Here is a 19,126-nt window from a genome sequence, read left to right as displayed (position 1 = left end):
AGAAAGCATAAGTAAAGAATAATTTTGCTGATAGTGACTATCAAAGGACCTAATATATTTTCACTTAATAACTCTCCTGCATTTTAAAGGACTGGGTGTGGAGTTTGGCAAGTGTTAGATTATGCATGTATTTTTAAGCAGTGATCTGATTTGATAGAAGACGGTTCGTCATTATCTCATCACTTGACAAGGCTCCATTGGCTGCAGTGGAGCTACAGTGGTTTATACCACCTAAGGAATAAAACAATCCTCCAAAAGGTAGTGACAGTGACTTTTTGCCATTTCAGTCTGTTCTGTCTGCTCTAAAGAAGCTTCCATTACGTATCTATATCCATTATGCACATATATGCCTTAGATCCATGGAAGAAAACCAGACTTGTTACCCTGAGGCTAAAACATGCTTGGTCCAATAACCATGACAATAAATTATTAATTTGCTCTGTTTCCCAGTGCAGCTCTGACTGAGTGTACATGTTAGTGGGAGCAACTTCCACATTAGGATCTGCAGTGGAAAGGCCAGGCAGCTGCCAGCAGGGAATCAGATTCTCTCACTGCTGCTCTTGAACTTACGATTAAGTTATGACAGATTAATGCATTAAAGCTCATTATGAGAGATAAATTGAACCCGTAGTTTACTCTGAAACCTGTGAATTTGGGCCGTAGTAGGGAGTAGCTAAGGCTGAGAAATTTAGTTGAAGAAAGAAGTTTATGAAACATGTTATATCTGGTAAAAAAGTACTCTGTGGTTGAACATGTTAGTTTTGATTTCACAGTTCAAGCTTCAGCTTTTTCTTACAAAGCTGTGAGGAATGCCACATTTTCTTTTAATACCTTGCTATCATATATGATCTAGGACCTCTGATCCCAACTCTTCTCATTTTCTGGACTGTTCAGCTGGTAAATCCTGGATCTTTCCTGGCCTTGTTGCAGTTGTGAATTTAGTCTCAGAGAAGATAATTTTTCCTTCCCTGAATAGGTTCAGCATTTAACAAAATATCTTCCATTGGTTTACAATACAGTATAGAGTCAAATGGGCAGATATTGTGAAGTGTAAATTCACAAAATGTCAGCAAAAATACTGAGCTGCGCAGCTCTCACTCAGGGTCAGGCAGTGGCATTTTGTCTGCACCAAACATCTGAACTGCTTCAGCTGCCTGCTACCTTTATCAAAAGAACTGTAAATGGTTAAGCACAGGTGTTGTATATGTAAAGGAAAAAAAAGCACTTGAAAACGCTGTTACTTTCAAAGATATTAATATTTTATTAACATAGATCTACCATTTTGTTATTTTTAGCCTGAAAACATTATGCTTCTAGACAAGAATATCCCTATTCCACACATCAAACTCATTGACTTTGGCCTGGCTCACAAAATAGAAGATGGAGTTGAATTTAAAAACATATTTGGAACTCCGGAATTCGTAGGTGAGTGACATGTTCCGTTGTCTTGTATTGCAAATTCCAGAAGAAGTCGACACAACTTGTCAAAGTTAAAAATTGAAGGATAGAAGTAGTTTTAATCTTATTTCTATCAAGGTCACTTAAATCTGGAGGCATACTTTTTTTTTCTGGAATAGGTAAAGGTGCTTTCTGTAAACTAGATGTGCTACTCCTGTGAGAGTAGGCTGCTGCCAAATAAATATTTAGAGATGTAAATTCAGGATTGAGATTGTGAAACTCTGCAAATGCAAATTATAATCTTTTTACTTGTTGCCTGGGGTTAGTAGATCTCTGCACTGTGGTACATGAGTCAAAATTACATGGGTATCTCTGTCATTGCTTTCTAAGTAAAACTACCTCACGCTGCACACCTGCTGAGTACTCTCATCACCCCTTACATTTTTCCATGTGGTTCTCTTTTTGCTCCTCACTGGTCATAATTCTGATTTGTCTCGCTTGGATTTTAAGTTAATCCTGCTCTTTTCTACTAGTTTCGGTTTTGGGCTTTGTTTGGGGGGTGGGTAGAGAATTTTTATTAATATTCCAGTCAAACACAGTTGTCACAGATAATTTTTTTCAACTTCTTTCACCCTTGCTCTTTTCTCTTGCATGCAGTCTTGCATGGGGATGTTTTCCAATGAGGAAATGTTTCTTATAAAGATAATAGAGTTTAACATGGATAGCAATGTAGTCTGGCAAGTAATTTCAATCTCTTGCTCAAGGGCTCTTTCTGACTGGCCTTTACAAACTTGCTATAATGCCACCAGTTAAAAAAACAAAAGCTCATGCTTAGGGGCAGGAGCATTCTTGGGAGGTGAAATAATTTGTTATTTGTTTGTATTTTGTATGTTGTATATATTACTATATAATGTCTGCTTTACCCTTATTCTTGAGTTGCATTATGCTCCAAGTTACTCTACATAATCTCTTCTGAACAGCTGTGAACTTGAACGCCTATTTGGGCTACAAAATTATAAACAATGTATTCTGTAACTAACCTTCCCCTCTCCCCCCTTCTCACTCTTGGTAATTCTTGGCCTGCTACTACAGCCTGGTAAAAATTTGTTACCTCAGTTGCTGATGCTTGATTAAATGTTTCTTACAGCTCCAGAAATCGTAAACTATGAACCACTTGGACTAGCTGCAGACATGTGGTAAGTTTTGTAATGTGTTTGTACGTTTTTTCCCAGGTGACTCTACAATTACTTTTTCCTGTTTTGCTCTTAATAGAATCCATTGCACTGCAACAAATTAAAAAACAACAAAAAACCCCTTAAATACAGTTAATGACTCTTTGTTCTATCATTCTATTTTTATACATTCTTTTTAATTAAAAGGTAAGCATTTAATTTCTGCAAAATTACATTGAAAAACTGGAGTGATGGCAGTTACAGAGTTAACTGTTTGCCACTGTCCATGCAGAGGACTACTCTTAGAAAGAAACATGTTCCTGCAGAGCTTGTGACAGCTTTATTTATAAGAGCACTTCATGCAGAGCAGACCTGCGTACTAATATTGTCTACTGGGAAGGCAGGCAAAAGAGGTCACCCCAAATAAAACATCCTTGCTTCTGTTCCTTTGTGTTCCATATATGCACTGCAATAAATACCCACTGAGTAGAAATACACAGAGACTTCAAATATCCACATTACTTGATGTTATATGTAAAAATTTTTTTCCCCTGAAACCCCATTCTGTAAGAGATGTTAGCAGTTATCTAAAGCCACAATGGCTCTCCTGCCTCTATTGCAGCTCCTATTGACTTTTGTGTATTATGCACATTAAGAAGAATACTGGTCATGTAGAACTCCTGAAATTAATGTCTTTTGTTTTTTAGGAGCATAGGAGTCATCACCTACATACTGTGAGTACAACAGATTCACTCCTGTAGAAGTGTTCCTAAAGCTCTGTTGCACTAGTACAGAACAGTTCTTCCCTTCAATCATTTAGGGACCTGCACATGTGGGGTGGGCAAGGGTTTGTCTAAAGGACAGGGGTTATCCTGCAGCCTTTTCAATTTAAAATAAGGGGTAAAAGATGAGGGGCATTCTGAGCAGAAGAAGAACAAATGTCTCTGGCATCACTGGGCATTTCTGCTTCTTATGGGATCTCATCAGTTCCAAATGGTAGAGGATGGAAAAGCCAAGTGTATTAATTGCTCCTGAAATGACTGTGAGCTATCAGTGTGAGAGCATAGAAACAGAAAGTGTAACAGTGCCATTTACAAGTTGGGTTATTTCAGGTGAAAACAGGGAAGTTTTTATTTCCTTGTAAAGGCAGCAGTCTAGATTATTATGCAATAAGGTCACCCATTTCAAAAAGGTGAATTTAAGCTGAAAGAGGAGCAGAGAAGTTGACCCTGGGAACTGAGAATTCAACTTACAGGACAAAAAAAGGGTTTGTTAAAGCTAGTAAAGTAAAGGTTGGTTGGGGATATCATTACAGTCAGTAAGCATGAAGGGAAAAACAGATCACAGAATACTTTTTAGATATAGATACTCTTCAGTGTGTCAAGAAGAAAAGTGTGTCAACTGGTGATGAATAAATAAAAGGAGGGAATTATGACATGCTTGGGCTCTCAAAGAAATGAGTTTCTGTGGGCATCTGGGGACAAGCAGTCAAGAGTTTTAAGATGGAGCTTGACGATTTAGGGAACTGCTTGTGTGACAATGGATGCATGCAACAGAGGAACAGCACTCCTTGCTTTTCCTCTCCTTTGACATGAGACTTACAGAAATGGTCAATCATCCTTGATCCTAACTGCTTCCATTGAAATCAAGCTCCTGTGACTCCTGGGGAACAGGAAGTGGATAATATATGCTGGGAATGTCTCACCCTGGGCTTCAGCTACTCCCTTATGATACTCAGAGGAATAACTTGCTGCCAAACTTGAAGAAGGTGGACTCTTCGATGGATTTGCACTACACAGCTCAGGGGTCAGGACAAGTACAGAGGCTTGAAGGGGAAGGATTGTCTTTTCAGTGTGGAAGATAAATCTTGGCCTATACACAAGGGTTAGACCCCAAAAGCTGTAAAAGAGAGGTATGGTCTGAGGAATCAGATTCAGTGCAACAAATTCCCTTCTTTCCTGCAGTGCAAAGAAAATATCCCAGAGAAGAGTTTGGGATATTGGTTCAGCCCAAGCTCAGGTAAAGGGGTTTAAAATACTGTCAGACCCTTGTTTTTTATCAGCACTGATACTGGTCTCCACTGACACACCTGTACTTGCCAGGACATTAAACTTCATAAATTTGTAAAATGGGTGTTCCTATGTGATGAGAGGAAAACTTAGGAGTTGAGCAGGTGGGAATACTTAGCATGTGATTAGTGATGCACAGAGCCAGCTGCTCTTCAGGTCTTCCTGTTACCCTGAGAGGTCTGTGCTGGGGCAGAGTAATGGAGCAGTTCCTGTACTGCATCCAGCACAGGAGATCTGTTTTACCTTCTTGCTACTAATGATTGCTGTGGTCATTAAGGTAGAAAAATGTCTCCCTACAAATGATCAGGAAGAAAAGAGCACACTTTTTATGGTGGGAGGGATCAGCTTGCCTGATACACTGTGGACTAGAATTGGCATGCCTTCAACTTGTATTGCCTCTTAATTTTAAAGCCTTTTGCACAGAAGTGTTCTGAGTAAGTGGGGTGTGTCTCTGATACCACCTAGTTTAGCAAACGTGGCAGCAATCAAATGCATCCAAGTCCTCAATTCAGTAACTCTGGAGTGATTCAGTGGATTGTAAGGGCAAAGCTTTTATTACTGAGGTCTGCTGGTACATGTTTACAGGCACTGAGTCAGAAAAAAGCTATTTGTATTGGATACTAGGATTTGAGAATCCACCCATTTCACAGATTTCAAAACTGAGTCCCAAAGAGAAAAAAAGAAAAAAGAGAATAGAGCACTGTTGATTTTGGTTTCCAACAAAGGGCCAGAAGGTGGAATTACAGCTGTTTCATGGCATAATTTGGGGAAAGGGAAAAGAAACCAAGGCCCTAGGGCAGGTTTCCAAGCTTCAGTTTTGGAACAAAGCCCATGGTCTGTGGAGAGGTGCCTGCTTGTAGCCTTCTTTGTGGCCAGCAGAAATGGAACCAAGGCTTAAGAGGAAGTATGTAAATCCCCCTAAGCGTTGAGACTGACTGTGGTATTTGAGATGAAATTTACTGCATCAAAGACAACTGGAGGACCTCACTCATGCTGTCTTGCTGTGTCAGATGCTTTGGTGGTGTTGTATGATTGTAGAGGGGGAGGAAGCAGTTTATGCACTCAAGTGTTTATTCTGTGGATAAAACCACATGTGGTAGCTGGAGATTGGGGTGAAAGGTTTGGGTGGTCCCAATATAAATTTCTGCTTATTGCCCAATCTTCCCAGTTAACCTGGTAGTGGCAATACAGATAGGGTAAAAAGTATGTTGAGAGTGGGATCATGTAAGCAAATGGTTTAGTATTCAATACCTCAGTTTAGTTCCCTGGCATTTGCTGCAGTCCTGTTTTGAGCCTGCTACATCCTGAAACTGTGTTATCAAAGCTGGACATAATAGACAAGCACAATAATAGCCCAGAAGATTATAAAAAGGGGTGAGATCAATTTCCTTGGTATAAATAACATTTCCCATAAACCAGGCTTTTGCAAGTCAGCATCCCTTTGTGTTGGGGGAGGAGGAGCCTGGAGGAAACACAGGGCAGGAGGGGTCTAGGATGACTCTGTTCTGACACAAGTTTTATGGAGCAGAGGTACAGAGTCATCAAAGATGAAGGTCGACAGTCACAGCTGAGAGATACGCAAATCAGGAAAAAGGAAAGCTTTTTCTTCAGTAAAGATTGCGAAATGGTATTTTATTGTGATGCTGTCTCCTTGCAGTTGGAGCAGGGTGCCACAGAATGAAATTTTGTGTTTTTCAGAAACAGTTGGATTTTATTGCAGCCAAAGCCCTTTTGCTTGTGGATCCCTTTTACTGAGCAGCATGGCTCTACTTCCCCAGTGGAGTTGATCCCTAGGCAAGGCCACATGCCTGGCTTCTGATCACACATCATATTTTGCTTCCAGCTGAGAAAGGTCTCTTGGTTGAACCCATTGTGCAGGGAACTCATCAGTAGCTTTGCAGAGAGAAAAGAAGTAGGGGGAGAGCTTTTCCTACCTGAAGAAAATCTGTAGAAACACTACTTTATCTGCTTGAAGGTTGTAGAAGCTTCAGCCTGGTAGTCTTTGTGGGTTCACAGGGGTAGAGGCTCTCATCAGCTGAAACTTTTTCTAGTTTGATTAGCAATGATGTAAATGAGACATGAGAGGAGAATCTGTGCATTTCTCTCTGTGTGCATGCATTAGTGCTGCACTAGAGACCTTTAAGACAAGTCTGGCTCATAACCACAGCTGTAGTGAGCCAAAGCTGGCTGTGTTTTTTCCTACATGCAGAGCTGCTTCAACACAAGAGCCACAAAAGTCCTAAGAGTGTATTCCACGGTCGCTGTAATTTCATTAGGGGATTTCTGCTGTTTATTTTTCCAACTGATTCTTCTTTCTGGCTTATCTAGGCTTAGTGGTGCATCACCTTTCCTTGGAGAAACTAAACAAGAAACACTTGCCAACATCACAGCTGTGAATTATGATTTTGATGAAGAATTTTTCAGCAATACCAGTGACCTGGCAAAAGATTTTATTCAGAAACTACTGGTGAAAGATACACGGTAAGCAAATATTCAGAAAGACCCATTTATTTCTGAAATTAACCTGGTGAAATGTGGCTTGATAAGTGAAAAAGCTTTTCTTGTGGGGTGTATTGCCATTCAAGAGCAAGACAGGAGAATGCTGCTGTGCCCCTAGTTAATCACTGCACCCAGAAGCCCTGAGGAGAGGAACCAAATCTCCTCAGCTAAATGCCATTTTCAGGACTGAATTCTCACCTGAGTCAAGCTGGCACAACACGGTGTTGCTGAAAGGCTGAAAATGGTGTGCAGAAACTTAAGTTCAGGTTAACTACCACTCCACTATTTCAGTCTCTTATGCACTACTTGCAAGGAGGTCATATCATCCCAGAATATGCCCCCAGTGGTGCAATGCCAGAAAATTACTACATGTGCTGCTAAGGAGTTGTTTTAATTCTCTGTGTCTGTGGCACTCACCTAGAGTTTGTGTGAGAGCTATGCAGATCTTTGTTCCCAGGTTACAGGAACCACAGTCTTTTTTTTAGTTTTTCTTGCTTTTAATAAAACGCACACAGAAGTAGAATCTCCTTCCCTGTAACCTTCTTTGTCCTGGAGGAAAGTCAGACCATTGTGGTTCTTTCTAATGGCTTCATTAGGGGAGAAAATAGCTATGAGAGAGAAAGAGCTGTTCAGTCAAGATTTCTGCAAATCGTGAGGCCTCAGTCTGGGGCAGAGCAGGTGTTTGATGAGAGTTTTGCACAGGGCTAGCAGCTCCAAGGAGAAGTCAGTGATGTTGATACTTGTCCCGTGTACAGACATGGTGCCTGTGCAACGCTGTGTTTGTGTCTTTGATTCTCGGTGCTCTTAACGTGCTGTTCACCAAACTGCTCCAATGCAGAAAGAAGTTAGGTTTGATCCACTTTGATTAGGTTTGAAGTATTCCTTTCAGAAATGTTGTTTTCAGGAAACAACAGCTCCTGCAGTGCTGTAATACCATGTTCCAAAGGACAGCTTTGGTATAATTAGTGTTGATTACCTCTGGTATAATTACTGTTGATTCAGACACAGTCATATCAAAGGTGTATAGCAAGAATGTATTTTCTAAGCATGTCAGATGAACAAAACAAAGGAATGTTGTATTACTTTTTATGGAAGGGTGCACAACAGTACAGGCATATTTTGATGAAGAATTAAAGTTGTGTGGAGTAAGAAGAGTTACCTACTGAAGTTTAGAACAGTAACTAAACTGCATACAGGCAGTGTGCCTCAAGGAGAAACATAACTGTGAAACTTGAGGGTTTGTCCTGGAATTATCGTGATAAATGCTTCATAGGAAGCCCGGGAGAAGTGTGAGTCAATGGACTTGTGTACCAAGTATGTTTTATTCAAGTCTTTGGGGTTTTTTGTGTTGTTGTTTTTTAGGAAGCGGCTGACGATTCAGGAAGCTCTTTCTCATCCATGGATAACAGTAAGACTGAATAAAGAAACAGATCTTGGTTTTTTCCATGAACAAAGCAGAGATCATATTCTCACTCTTAGTGGTGTGTTAAATGGAAAACTGCCCTCTTTGTACTTAGTGATGCTGGGTGACCCAAAGAGATGTACTGGGAGGAAATTGGTTGGGCCTGACCAAATCCTTGGATTTCTGCAAATTGCTTATTTTATTATCATAACTTTCAAAAAGAGAGTAATAAGGTTCTGATGTTTATTGCACATTACAGTATCCCATATTGGACTGGGCTTTGCATTTTTCCATTCTTCTTTGTTTGCATGGGCATATACTGCGTGTTGGCTTCAGTGATTTCTTGAATTGAGAGACTGCAATCAATATGGAAAATATAATTTCTCTCAAGAGAGAACTGCTGTACAACATGTTCTGGTTTGCTTACATTTGTGTGTCTGTATGTATTTTTTCATCCTAAACATTGCTTGCTTATGTGGGTAAGTCTCTTACTGAAAATACATTTAGCTAGTCTCAGCATGACTAATGAGGATTTTTGAAATTCAGTTTTTGCTTTGCATTGCACAAAACATTAACTGGAGTGGTTTTAGGGTTGTTGTTTTTCCTCGTACAAATACTGATAGTTTTGACACTGTTAACTGCTAAAAATTAGCATGAAAATAAGTTGCAGCCATGTTTTTTGCACTTACCACATTGGAATGAATGCACATCATTGTCACATTCAGTTCTGGGCTTGTGTGTTTGGTGTTTGTTTCTTTTAATCAAATGCATGAAGGAAAATATGTGTGAGGAAAGAATCTCCCAGCATTGTGGAAGCCCAGGCTGCATCCTTTGTGTAGAGCTTTTGAATTGCTGCAGTCTTGTAAACGTTCAGTAATATTGGTTCCTCTGTCTGACGACTCACCAGCTGAAAGATGAAACCAAAGTCCAGGAGAACAAGAAGGTTGAGAACACGCAGCTGAAGACGAAACGCCTGAGGGAGTACACCATAAAGTGTCACTCGAGCATGCCCCCCAATAACACCTACATCAACTTCGAGCGCTTTGCCCATGTTGTAGAGGACATTTCCTGTATGGAGAGGGGTTTCAGCACCTTGGCTGCATCCCACGATTCCTTGCAGGAGGACATGGATGCTCTGCTTTCCATCTATAATGAGAAAGAAGCTTGGTATAAAGAAGAGAGTGAAAGCGTGAGGCACAAGCTGTCCCAGCTGAAATATCAATACCGTAAAATGGAGTCCCTGAAAAGACATTTGCATGATGATATCAAGGCTGTTCGTGCCAGTCTTACAGGCATATCTGGGAAGTATGCTGAGCTGCAGAGCCAGTATGAATCCCTCAGACAGGAACTTTCTGAGGAACTCAAGTGGATACAGGATTTAATGAGCAGTTTTCAACTGGAAAATGAAGCCTGTGTGAATGGAAACTTTGACTCTGTTTTCAACAAAGATATTAATGAATCACTAATGGAGCTGTTAAATAGATCTCGCTGTGAAGAATTCCTTGCAGGGTTGAATCTTGATGTGGCAGAATCCCATCAGTAACACTGAGATCGGGCTAAGTGCAGGGTTTGCTGCTTGTTTCAATGTACATCAGTTTAAAAATGTTCCAGTGCATAGATTCTACACAAAAATATGACCTAGAATTAAAGTAGAAGTTCTGATGTATTGCACAAGGTGCTGACCAAAGCCATAATCTCCCAGTGGTTTGTAGTGTTGAAGTTGTTGGTTTTTTTCCCCATGCTCAGTGTCTGAACTTGCAGGAACAAGATTATCACAGTGGTATGGACACATCTAACACCAAAGACTTTAGTATTGCCTATATTTTACTCTGCATCCTGTATTACAATTCCTAAAGATTACTAGGTAATTGATACAGCATAAAGAATAAGCCAGTCTGTACTTACTAGAAACTGGGTGCCTGGAAATTAATAAAAATCCCCTTATAGCATCTTTGGCTGGCTGAAGGAAACAGTTGTGTAGCCCTGCTGCAGGCAGTTCTATATGCCTTATGAGAGAAATATTTGCAAAGGTGAAATCTGTCCTGTAAAATAAGCAAATGGTGTAGTAATTTAATATTTAGCTAGTACTGTGGAAACTCTCTGTGAAATGGCTGCCAATCAAGAATGTTAGGATTAGTGTTTAGGCCACTTGTGCAGGTTGAACTCTTTTACCATGAGAGGTAAGCTGAATTTCAAACTAAAGGATTAATCAACAACTGAGTTTCCTGTCCTATACCAAAGAAATCCTATTCAAAAGACACCATTGGGAACTTGTAATGATCAAATGACTGTGTAATTTTTACAGTGCAAATGTCAAAATGTCTGGTTTGTTTTCTACAGTGAAGAAGATTACAAAGCTACAACTAACTTAAATCTATGGTGTGACATTTGAGACTAGTGTTTTTGCTATAAAGATTTTTTTTTTCTTAGGTTTTAAAAAGTAAAAGAAAAGTCGACCCAACCTTGAATCATGCCCTGCTGTCTTGTATTTCAAAGAAGTCATTTGGTTATACTGTATTAATATGCACAAATGTACCAGTCTTGTTTTTGAACACAATAAATAGTTATTTATGCAGGATGCAGTTGTTCCCTGATGGTTAGTGACTGAAAAAGATGCCAAGTTTCTGTGGACATTTGCTGCAAGGTGACTGTTGTGCAGCTACAAGAATCAGTGAGATAAAAGCTCAAGTCCACCTAGAGCGAATCTTTACATATATATATTAGAGTATGTCTTTCACTGCCCCTCCTCCCTCCTCCTTTTGCAGAGGAGTTAATGACCTAAATAAATTGAATTGTTGTTCCTAGCATGATTAAGAATAATGTTTCCTATTTTGAGATAAAAAGATAAAAGCATACTCATACTCTCATCCAATTTGTGCAGAGTACAGTGGACCCATTACTGCCATATCCTCACAAAGATGTGCAGAGGCTGATGCAAATTCAGAGTTGTGAAAACAGTTGTTCACTTGGGATATTGTTGCTCCCAACATTGTGCTTGAAGGAGGACGGAAACTGGATGTGCTCTCTGTGGCATTGTTCTTGGCACAATATGTGAAATTTTCAAAAGCTTCAAAGTAGTGTAGATAGCCAGGATGTGACCCTGGCAAGCTGGTGTTGAATTGGGCTCTACTGTGACAAATAGTATTGAGAATTTTGCATGTGTCCATTTTTTATTGTCTCAGAATGCTTTTGCAGGTTCCTTTGAGCTAGAAGACCCATTAAAAACTGTCCAGGGGAACTGGAACACAGGATTTTATTTTGAGGGGGAGAGCTTTAATTCCTAAAATGTAACTTAAAGCCTAGTGAGAGTTAGAATTTGCAGAAAACACTCTCAAGAAAGTCTGCCTCCCGTTAGCCATCATCTCATATTCTTTGCTCATAACAAAGAATAAATGCACTGGCATGATGCGAAGGAGCATTAAATGAGGCCACCTTGTTCCTGAGCATGTTTGGGTGAAGGTAATGTTGTTGTGACTTGGTCTTTGAGGGTAATCACACACTGCTTTTTAGAAGAGATCCTGATGACTGAGAGAATGGCAAGGTCACTGGATTGCAGGGTACTTGGAGAGGTGGTTATTAGCAGTCTGCAGTAAAGTGAGTTATTTAGAGTTGGTGATGGTTCTGCTGCTGAAAGGGCACTGGGAAATTTTTCATAATGATTGTACGGCTGACATTTAGCCAGTGACATTTTTTCCACTTCAAATTGATTTCTGCTTGCCTGTTGCACCATGCTGGTGCAACATGTTTGCAGCATGAGGAAATTATATTTAATGCTTAACGGTCCCAGTTCTGTTGAATGCAAATGGTGTGTACATTTAAATGAGAAGGAGGCCCAGCTGATAGCTTGGCTCCTTGAACTGCTGCTGAGATACCTGCAAAAGTGCTAAACCTACAGCATTTGATGAGAAAAGTGAATTTGTTGTCTCAAACATTTTAAATTCTTTTGCTGAAAAAGATGTTTAAATCCTTACTGATGTGTTTTCCATTCTCCTTCAGTAGTCTTGCTGCTTCAGGTGCATGGCTTGGTTGCATTCCAGTCCAGTACAAGTATTTCTGTGTTATCCACCTCCTACATATGCAGATCAGAACAACTGCAATGGTTGTCACTCCATAATCTTTGAAGGGCTGATTCCTGGCCTTTCTCTTTTCACTCTTGCCTGGTTTTGAACCATTTTTTCTCTTAATCTGTCAAGATTTGGTTTTATGGTTTATTCAAATTTTGATGTGCTTTTGGAATTGAAATGTGCTTCATTTTCAGAAGGACTGTGTCAGGATTTGTGGAATATGTGTTCCTTAACACTAGGTTGACATCCAAAATGCTAGGCACATGTCTGAATTCTGACCTATATTGTTTTTAGTTCCTATTTTTCCATAGTCATCTATTGCAATTATTTTATTGCCAGGGTGTTAATGCCTTGTGCTCTCATACTCTAGCTGTGGTTAAAGGACAAAGCTGGAGGTTTTTCAGATAGGATGTATCCTTGTCACTAATACTATATGACAGCTAACTTTGTCCCATTTTATTACAGTGATGTCATCCAGAGAAAAGGGAGATGGGGCAGGTGTGCACTGAGAAGCACGTTAGCAACTTTACAGAGTGAAAGCATAGCCTTAGCACCCTCTAGTTTTAGGGTTTTATTTGAGATCAAAACGGTCCTGTCTAGGCCCAGAGCAGGCTAGATTTAATTCTTTTTCTTCTGCTTTTACCTGTATGAATCCACAGCTTCCCCAGCATTCTTTCAGCCAGCTCCAGTACACATCAGGTATCTTGCATATTTTATGTACCAAAGGGAGCCGAACAATAAAATTGCTCTTTTATCTTCCAGCCCATGGACAATCAACAGGCTTTGGTTCGGAAATCATCTGTTGTTAACATGGAAAACTTCAAAAGGCAATATGCTAGAAGGCGATGGAAGGTATGACGAGCCTGACATGGCTTCCCAAGCCTGATGGGATCAGAGGGCAAGATAGAGCTTGAATGTAAAATTGTAATAGGCAGTCAATTAATTAGATGTATTTGGATATGTCTGCATTGGGTATGTGTGGTCAAATCGTTTTTCTTCCCTCTCTCCACAGCTTTCATACCGTATTGTCTCGTTGTGCAACCACTTATCGCGTTCGCTGGTGAAAAAGGTCCTAATACAAGATGAGAGTTCGGTAGGTACATTCCTTACACAGGGAGCAGAACCAGTTTTTCTGTGCAGTCATTTTTGCTGTCCTTACATGGATGCACCGCCCAACAGACAGCAATGGCTTGGAGTGGGAAACCAGATAGGACCATGGCATCATTTGTGTCTTTAGTGCTGCATTTGTGTCTATTACTGTGACAAAAATCTTGTGCAGGGAGAGCCAGTGACTTGACAGACCTTCTAGGGCTAACCACATTTATTGTGTAAAGGAGCAGCAAGGAGCCTGGAGATGACATTTGCATCCCATGGCAGTGACCATGGGGTGTGACTGAGATCCAAGCAGGCGGAGGGGAGTTCGCTGCTCTTGTGCCCAGCTCTGTGATGGAGGGTGGGGGAGCCTTGTACTGCCTGTGACCTTCTGGAGTGAAACTGGGAGGGCTCTATTAGCTCTGCTCTTCTCAATAGATGATACTGATAATATTAGAACAGCATGTTTAAGAGCATGGTATCTCATTTACATGACAGACACTGTGGCCTTTCTATTTCAGAGAAACCGTGAAAGTGACAGTGAGGATCTTTCACAAAGAAAAGCCCCTCTTCAGAGGAGAAGCAGTATATCATAATGGGATGAGAATTCCATGGGCAGGAGACAGGAAACTTTCATCCTTGCTGAAACAAGCAGCCCTGGCAGCAGACTTGGACTTCTTGTCTGAGTCCTTGGTATGATGCTTCTTGCTTCTCAAGCTACACCAACAGCTGGATGACAGTCTTAAATGCCTACTGAGCATTTTAGAAAATTGGGAATTGAGATTCCCAGGGAAAGGCTACAGCACAAGCACCAGCTGGAGTGCTTTTATATGTTGAGTGTTTCAGTGATACTTCAATCTATTTGTGATGTCAACTGCACTCAGGGTGTAGGGTTTCTACTGATATTCTTTTGCTGCAGAATAATTCACATTCTGCACAGTGGTTAAGACTGTGTGCATTATTATTTCAGTCAGGGAAAATCGCTGGTGAGTTTTAAGGAATTTTTTTAATGCAATTTTTATATTTGTTAATAGCGTAAATATTTGATGGCAGATATCTGTCAGGTTTTGTTAGCTGTGTGCAGTACTCTGTTATTGCTGTCACTGAAAAAAAAATCACAATGCCGTTACATATCATAACCTTGATTTTGTGAACCTGGCAGTAAACAGTTCTGAAATGCAACAAGAACTGTGCTCTGGCCATTGTGTCTGGCTGAGGACTATCACAACTCCCATTGCCAGTGTGAGTACAACTGACTGTGGCACTGAGGTAGGCAAAGGCAATTTTTGGATGAAAAAGAGAAAAAAATTCTGTAGTGATTTACATGCACTCAAATACAACATTTTCACAGGATGATAACAGGATGCCTCACCAAAAAAAGGGGCATTTAAAAACTTAAGGCATGTGAAGAAATAGTCTTTATTAGACTTTGTTATTGTTGTCAATATTATTTATTGTCAGCTAATTGGAGACTCATTAACACCTATTTGCATAGGTGCTGTTTACATGTAACCCAGACTGCAGACGCCTGTATTTTATTCAGGGGGTTGTATCCAAAAAATGAGGAAATAAGCACTTTGATATTGATGTAACATCTTTGCACAGGGAAGTTGCATCATTTTAACTATATTAGTTTCTAAGCCAGTATTGTTCAATTGGTACCAAAAAATGTGCATAGACGAGGGTATTTTTTCATTGAATGTATTTGCTGTTAGAAGTTCCTATTTATTTTGCCATTTAATAAATTAAAAATCAGAAAGCAAGTCTATTACAAACAACTATAGATGGATGAGGAAACTGGTTTTGTTTGGCTTTACACTTGTCACCTGTAGGCTAAGGTTTTAGACTATGAAGGTGTGAACTGGTGCTGAAAACTAGTATCAGCTTAATTTTGATGGCTTCCAGTTTCTAAGAAATAAAAATATGCTATGTTTATTTGTAATTTTGTATCCTTGCTTAGTTAGAGACTAAAATGCAGTTGGTAAGAAATTATTTCTGTGAAAGGAAGGACATGTAGGAGAAGCTTTGGAGGAGAGAGGCAGAAAGTAGGATTTGATGGAAGAAACATAAAATGAAGGAGGGGGTGGGAGGAAAAAATCGGTGGAGGGGAATGAGAATGAGAGGGACGTGAAGGTGATCCTGGACTGGGAAAGTTGCAGGAAAGGAAAGAGAATGTGGATATATGAATTGTGGAAGCTGGAGAGTGAATGTTTCTGCAAATTTAGCACTGCATTTTTATACTATTTATTTAATTTCTTTTTATTTCATATCTTATGCTGCCAAGGCCTGTGATGTGCCTGGTCAAGGGATAAGGTGCAGGGCATGGGCTTCTCTTCATATTCAATTAAAAGGCGTATTTCTGAACTTTCTGTTTAATTCTTGAGACAGAATGCTCAAAAAGTGTGGTAGTAATGTATGTATTAAGAGGGAGCAGTAACAGGGAAACCTGAGGTTTCAGTGTATCCTGATTTCAGCTGGAATAGAGTTAATTTTCTCCTTAGTAGCTGGTACAGTGCTGTGGTTTAGATTCAGTATGAGAATAATGTTGTTGATAATATCCTGATGTTTTAGCTGTTGCTAAGTAGTGTTACCCTAAGTCAGGACTTTTCTGTTTCCCATGCTCTGCTGGTGAGGAGGTGCACAAAAAGCTAGGAGGGACCATAGCCAGAGACAGCTGACCCAAAATGGTGAAAGGGATATTCCAGTTCATGGCATGTCATGCTCGGTATGTAAACTGGGGTGAGTTGGCTGGGAGCCACAGATCACTGCTCAGGGATGGGCTGGGCATTCATCAGTGGGTGATTAGTATTTGTGTTGTGCATCACTTGTCTTTCCTGGGTTTTATTCCTCTCTTCTCCTTTCCATTATTATTAATTATTATTATAATATTTTGCTTTTCAATATTTTTTGTTCAATTACAAAACTGTTCATATGTCAAAGTAACCCTTGAGGTTTGATTTCCAATTCTCCTCCCCACCAGGGTCAGGGGAAGGTGAGCGAGGGGCTGTGTGGGGCCTAGTTGCCAGTTTGAGTTAAACCATGCGGTATCCAGAGGGAATCTTTCATAAACAGAACACTAAAAAGATATATTTGGATAAAAAGCCACCCAGCTTACCTACCAAATTTTACTTTCTGCTTTCCCAAGGAAATGGAAAACCAAAGAGACTCCAAGCCAGTGGTATTTATCTGAATTTCTGGACTTTAAAAACACCTTTAGTTTCCAAATTCGAGATTGTGGGATGTGTATGTAAATTTTACTTCTGAAAATTAAGCCCTGGTTAAAATAGGTATTATGTTGTGGGATCAGGATTGTGCTTTCAAGGAGATGGGGTCATTCTCATGTAAAATCCTAGCAACTATTGAGAAAGATGGGACACAGCAGAAAGGCAGACAGAGGAGTGCAAGGCTGTATAAAGCTCTGGCTTATTAATTCTACCTTTATAAAGATGTAAGGTGGTGTTTTAACAAAGACATTATAGACAGTTCATGGTGTTCGGTCTTCAGTCATCTTTGTGCCCAGGTGAGCTAAGGCCAGGCCTTTCTCTCTGGCGCTCAGTCACTCCACATGGCTCCTGAGAAATTCCATTGCACAGAAACCACAACACGCAGCACTCGTGTCCAGCCAAACTATTCCAGGTAGGAGCACGCTGGGAGTGCAGAATCTCTTGTTCTCCAGACTAATGTTTGTGATTCATTAGGAAGTTTTACAGTGTTTTCCCAGCTGTGATGGTCTCTGTGTTGATCACCCTGTCTGTTCTATGAGGTGAAAGCTCAGCCCACTCAGGGAGGCACAGCATGATTGTGCTGCTTCCAGCACTGGCAGGAGGACACCTGCTCCGTGCAGGGGGGGTGGTCTAATACTTCACCATTGGTGGGTTTTGAACAACAACCTACAGGTTCCTTTCAGTAAGGGGCAAAAAAACCCCAAAAGGCATGGAAGGAAAAAGGGAACATTAAAAAAATTTGTGTTACAGAATTTGCTTTGCTGGAAGAGAAAAATCTATTTTCTGTGTATTATTCTTTGTTTTGCAGTAGGGAACCTGGAGAGAAATAAAGTGATATTCTGGGGGGAAAAAATGAAAAAACACAACAAAAAAACCACAAGTATTTTTATTAAAGTATGGCTATATTTGGCTATTTTTATTTTAGTGATGATGTTTTTTAATCTATCTATATTTTTATTAAGAGAAACATTCTTGGGGTTTTTTTAAATTTTTTTTTTTTTTGTGCCTGGAAATAGTACAGACTGTCAAAAATAGCAGAGATATTTGTTATTCTGATTTGCTAATAAAATTTTGCAAAGCAAGGACGGGTGTGTGTCTGTGTTTCCACGCGCACGGGCCCGAGCTCGGGAAGCGGGGCTTGAGGCGAGGCCTGTCAGCGGGAGCTGTGGAGCCCCTGAGGGGGGGGGGAAGCGGCAGCGCCTCAGGGCAGCGGGAGGGAGGGGGCCCGTAACCGGCGGCACCGGGGAGGGTTTGTGCCGTCCCTGCCCCTCAGTGACGGCCCTCTGGGGGTGAGGGTGAGTTTATCGGGGCGCAGGTGGCAGGAGGGCCGCTCTGGGGCTGCGGAGGAGCCGCCGCCGTGGCACTGGCTCGCCTTGTGGCCCGAGGGGGCTCGTAGGGGTGCTGTTACAAGGCTTGATGGGCGTGATGGACCTTGCTTCCCCCTTAGGACCGAGGTTCCCACAGCGCAGCCTGGTGTCCTGGACCCTTGGCAGTGAGGTAAGCCCGGCGATTGCCGACCCCAGCAATCCTGCTATTGCTGCCCTCACCTCTGGTCTGTGCTGTCTTACTCCATTTACTTTTGCTTGCTCCTTTTTTCTTTTAATAAGAGGTTTTGTGTTGCAGTGGGGATACGGCAACACGCCTATATCAAACCAGGAGTCCCGTGGAAAAGAAACAAATACATACGGACGGATTCTTGCTAGATGTTTCAGAGATGTTTATTTCCCCAGCCGCATGGCCGGGGCTCTGCCGAGAGAATCTGCCACAGTCACAGGACCCGAGCTGCTTTGCCCGCGCAGGGGAACACAAACCAACCAATGGGGAACGAGGCTGAGCAGGGGCAGGGAAACCCCGTGCCTCCCCCCCAGGGCCCCTCTCCCAGGGCTACATGGCGGGGGGAGGAGACCCCAACATCTCACCCATTTTATTTTAATAAAAGGAGAATGAAGACAACTGGATAACCATAACAAGAACTGTTTCAAAACAAAACAAGCCACCCTCCTGAGTCTTTAAATGTCCAAACAGATTCTCTGGAACATCTCAGGGCTGACAGAAGGGAGACAGAACTCTCTGGACATGCCTGTGGGGAAACTGAGGCAGGAGAGGGTTCAATCTCTTCCCTCCCCCTTTTCATCCCCCACTCGGCATTGGAAAAGGATTTTTGGGGAAACAATTGGCAAAGGCAGGGTTTTGTGAGGGAAACCAT

The 19,126-nt window shown here is 41.1% G+C and overlaps 1 protein-coding gene across 5 annotated transcripts in view; it reads left to right on the top strand.

Moving 5' to 3' along the window:
• Nucleotides 1–17,985, top strand: part of DAPK2 (death associated protein kinase 2) — a 42,064-nt gene extending 24,079 nt beyond the window's left edge. For 4 of the 5 annotated variants that reach the window (XM_069026254.1, XM_069026255.1, XM_069026257.1 and 1 more), the window contains 6 exons: nt 1,296–1,425; nt 2,546–2,594; nt 3,278–3,304; nt 6,968–7,120; nt 8,501–8,546; nt 9,448–13,360. In XM_069026254.1, coding sequence (XP_068882355.1) covers nt 1,296–1,425; nt 2,546–2,594; nt 3,278–3,304; nt 6,968–7,120; nt 8,501–8,546; nt 9,448–10,083 — 1,041 coding nt within the window. In that variant the 3' untranslated portion in view covers nt 10,084–13,360. The other variant, XM_069026259.1, reaches the window with a different exon arrangement.
• Nucleotides 17,986–19,126: the final 1,141 nt, after the last annotated feature.

Source organism: Aphelocoma coerulescens, chromosome 10 (genome assembly GCF_041296385.1).
Source record: "Aphelocoma coerulescens isolate FSJ_1873_10779 chromosome 10, UR_Acoe_1.0, whole genome shotgun sequence".
NCBI lineage: Eukaryota > Metazoa > Chordata > Aves > Passeriformes > Corvidae > Aphelocoma > Aphelocoma coerulescens.
This window is presented reverse-complemented; position numbering and strand designations above follow the sequence as displayed.